Source organism: Phoenix dactylifera, unplaced genomic scaffold, assembly GCF_009389715.1.
Source record: "Phoenix dactylifera cultivar Barhee BC4 unplaced genomic scaffold, palm_55x_up_171113_PBpolish2nd_filt_p 000064F, whole genome shotgun sequence".
In the NCBI taxonomy this organism is placed as follows: Eukaryota; Viridiplantae; Streptophyta; class Magnoliopsida; order Arecales; family Arecaceae; genus Phoenix; species Phoenix dactylifera.
Window position 1 is genome coordinate 1985924 of NW_024067673.1, and position 3825 is coordinate 1989748.

Consider the following 3825-nt stretch of genomic DNA (forward strand, 5'->3'; position numbering starts at 1 on the left):
TACGGATATGTGGAACAAAAGCATCCTCACCTTAGGAAAAGTTTACAAAATTCTCTAATTTGCTTCTGGTACTTTGGAAGTCATTGTAGCAGCTAAGAAGCCCCGAGGGACGTTTTAATAAGCGGACTCGATGCACCAACGATTGGTTCTAGTTCATGACTTCAAAAGTAGGAAAAATGTGGTGTAGAGTTTAGACAGCAGTAAATACTAGAAAAACAAACGATACTGCTGACTGTATTGCATTTTATATAGCTCCCCGCTTCCCAAACTTCATTTGAGAGAACCATATATCTGTATCCGTACAATTTTCTTTTTTCTGATTTTGTTAGCTGCAATTACATCCATCCTATGTGGGCGGCTATTTTTGGCAAGATGACAAGGATGTCTCTCCCTTTCACCCTTTAAACTCTGCCTCTATCTACCCTAAAATTCCGGAAGAAATACGGATGTCTTCCTTTGGTCATCCACGAACTCAAAATAGCAAACACCTTTGTGCTTTCCATAAGTGGTTGATGAGATCTAATTAAATAGAACAAAGTAGAAATACATACAACAGGGTAGGTATATGACTTCCTAATAGTGATAGCTATACATTGCCCTCTTTCTTAGTCTGCTTAATTCGTCGGGGCCTCGCCTCCGGTGGTAAAAAGTTCATCCTCGCGGAGGCATCTCTGGTTCCAAGATCTCTTCCACCATCTTTTCTTTCTATACATCAAGTTCACACAGATGGAATTGTGTTCGGCCTCTGCTTGCTAGCAGAACAGGTGCAGCCGGCGCGGCTCTCCGATAGCGTCTTCAAATAACAAGGTATAAATTATAGTTGAGGTTAACTGACGAAATTAAACCAGCTCCAAAAGTTCAATACCTTAACTTGTTTCTGGAGGTCTTTGATGTAGACGACCGCAAAATCTAACATGTCGGCAGTGTTGGTTTGCTGTGAAGCCAAACAACAATTAGAGGATCAGATGGTATTTCGGTTTTTTTTTTTTTTTTTTGTTGAGAAATAGTTCAATCAAGTGTAACTGTTTCATTGGACGAGCGGTATTACCTTATCCATGTTAGGAACTAGCTCTTGTAGCTTCCTCATTCTTTCGCTAATTTTAGTCCTCCTCACCTGATAAAATCAATGAGTTGAGCATAATATTTCGATGCTCTTGGGTTCACTAACCAAGCTTGGGAATGGAGAAGAGACTTAAGAGAGCAATTACCCTCTCGGCAATGCTACGTGGGTGGGTGGCGCAACCCCGTTTTGCTCGGATTCTGCAAGGGACTGCATCCTGGAACTGCAGAAATTTTTCGATCGCAACCAGCTCGGAGGAGGTCCTTGGCAAGCTAAACTGATGGGTGAGACCCGAGACATGGTTCCCGATCTCTCCATTCTGTCGACAAGCAAATTAGAGAAGCTGGTTTTGAGGACAGAGGTGATCATCGAGAGGAAATACCTGAGGTTCTGATGGGTTGAGACCAGCAACTATCTTCCCCTCGGCCTCTCTGACTCTTTTAAGCCCCGAGTAGTTATCAGAGAGCAGAGGGGAGTCATCCCAGGTGGCAACTGGGAAGCCCGGGATGTAACACCGGCCGCGGCCATTGCCGACTCCCAAGTTGCTCTTTTCAGGGCTAGTTCCTCCCATGCCCTCGCTGCCGATCTCAGAGATTTGAGACATGAGCCCCGCCGACGAGTCTTGCCTCGAAGAAAAGCTTATCTGACCCTTTAATCGATTTGTTCCATCCCCCATGGAGTCGTTCCCATTCCTGAAACTCGGCATGCCTCTCATCATCGCAAAGCCTATAAAACCGTACAAATTTAGCGTCCTTTCATTCAAAGAATCCAATAGCAACAGTTCATTAAAAAAAACAAAAGAGAGAACTTTTGTATTAGCTGAGATGTAGCTGCTACAAAACGAGACGAGAAATGCTGAACTGGAAAAGATTTCTCCGCCCTCCTTGTCTTAACGTCATTTGTTGTTTTAGGCAAGATGAAATTTTTGCTACCGTACTTATTCCCCAAACAGAAACTTTTCAAAAATTCCCAATTTAAGTCTTATGGAACAGTTTGGTCTGCATGGCTCCATATAATAAATGTGAATTTTTTTCATATATCTCCGGTTTTAAAGCTGGTCCATTAAATAGACAACAGTTCTACAGAGAAGAACAGGGGGGAGAGAGTACCATTTTCTACATTCAAGTGAGAGAAAAGGCCCGCGGGGGAGCTACTGTGCCGGATGAGATTGGAGCAGTTCCCGCCGCTGCCGCCAACAGCGGCGCCGGCGGCGGTCTTCATCTGCTCCTCCTCCATAGCCATCGAGCTCACCACCCGGTAGGAGCTGTCGACCGAGCTGTGGCTCGGCAATTGTTGCTGCGAGTGGTACAGCATCTGGGAAGCACCGGAGAAACCGGCGCTCTGCTGGCCCACGAGCTGCTCCGCCCCGCCGTGCTCAATCGCCGCAGAAGCCGCCGCAGGCGGCGGTGGCGGAGCGAACTGGGGGCTCCTCTGGCCGCCCGTGGCGGCGGAGGAGGCCGGTTTGTCTCGGATCTCGTCCCGAGGATCCGGCGCCAGGAACCGGGCGAACATGATCTCCGTTCCGGGGCTGGAGGGCCTCACCGGGAGGAAGTCCTCGCACACCTCCCCGAGCAGAGAGCTCGGGGCCGATCGGTACCGGAGCAAGCCGGAGCTCATTTGCTGCTGCTGCTGATGGTGGCGGCTGAGGAGATCCGCTTCCTCTTTCTGGTGGTTGAAAGACGCCGCTGCAGGAGGGTACGGAAGGTTTAGATCCTTCGCCGCCGTCGCAGGAGGAGATCCGAACATCACTCTTCGCTCTCCTCCTCCTCCTCCTCTTATTCCCCTTTGCTCCACCAGATCCGACCGCAAAACCCCTATTCCAACCTTTTCTCTCCTCTTCTTCTACTCCTAGAACTCGTCCCCCTCAGAGAGCAAGCGAAGTTTCGATTTTCCGAGGATTTCTCGAGAGATCTCTACCTGCAGCTCTTCGAACCCAAGCTATCGGAATCAAAACCAGATCAACACGATACCAGAAGCTCCAATTCAGTTGAAACCCCAGGCTTCCGCCTCTTCGCCATTAGCCGAGCTCGAACAAACCCGATATCTCTCAAAAACCGATGTCCAAACCTCCCAAGCTTCGATTTTTAACCCAAATTCGCCCGTTTATCCCACCTCAAACGCCAAAATCGATCAGAAACAAAGAAAGAAAAAGCACGAAATCTTCTCAAAAACCTCTGAAAAGAACCCCGAGAAGGCAGTTTCTTGCACGCCTCGCCTCCGCCTCCTCCAAGCCTCTACCTTACTCAACTCGCCAGTACCGACGACCCGGCAGAGAAATCGACCGGTCTTCCTTCCCCTGTCCTCTTCTCTAAACTCCCCCTTCTAATTATTTTCTCCCTACTCCGTCTCCTCCAAGAACCGAAAACATGGAAGTGGTTTTCGGCTTTTTATATCCAAGAACGAAAGAGAGAGACAAGGAGAAGCGCGAGAGCGTCGCCAATAGGAGACTTGCAGACGCGAGCATTCCCTCTTCTCCTCCACAACGCTCCCATCGGCTAATATATACCAACGAAGTGACAAAACTACCCCTACAACTCTCCGATACTTCCCGAAATGCCACTCCATGGCTAATCCCTTCGCTTCCGGAGACGCAGGCGTGTAATTGACCGAAATGCCCCTAAGACGACACGAGCGGGAGGCGCCGGTATCCTATCTTTCTTTCCTTAATAGTTCCCACATCGTGGATTACGCTCACGTGGGTTGTTTGTTCTAGAAAGGACATCCACGTCGGAGAAGAAGGTTAAAGTTGCATTTCCTAAGGAACA

At 48.5% G+C, this 3825-nt stretch overlaps 1 protein-coding gene across 1 annotated transcript; it reads right to left on the bottom strand.

Annotated features, from left to right (window-relative positions):
- Positions 1-496: 496 nt before the first annotated feature.
- Positions 497-3543, bottom strand: LOC103696645 (transcription factor bHLH130-like). Its single transcript, XM_008778330.4, has 6 exons — positions 2170-3543; positions 1443-1786; positions 1209-1379; positions 1049-1114; positions 866-934; positions 497-793 (listed from the first exon to the last, which is right to left on the bottom strand). Exons 1-6 carry the CDS (start codon positions 2804-2806, stop codon positions 719-721), a joined length of 1362 nt encoding a protein of 453 aa, XP_008776552.1. The 5' UTR covers positions 2807-3543; the 3' UTR covers positions 497-718.
- Between the last annotated feature and the right edge of the window lie 282 nt (positions 3544-3825).

Excerpts from the sequence above, each read along its gene's own strand:
- LOC103696645 (XM_008778330.4), bottom strand. The coding sequence starts at position 2,806 with ATGTTCGGATCTCCTCCTGCGACGGCGGCGAAGGATCTAAACCTTCCG. Across the intron at positions 1,115-1,208 it reads CACGTAGCATTGCCGAGAGG|GTGAGGAGGACTAAAATTAG; the intron begins GTAATTGCTCTC and ends TGATTTTATCAG. Across the intron at positions 794-865 it reads ACCTCCAGAAACAAGTTAAG|ACGCTATCGGAGAGCCGCGC; the intron begins GTATTGAACTTT and ends TGTTATTTGAAG.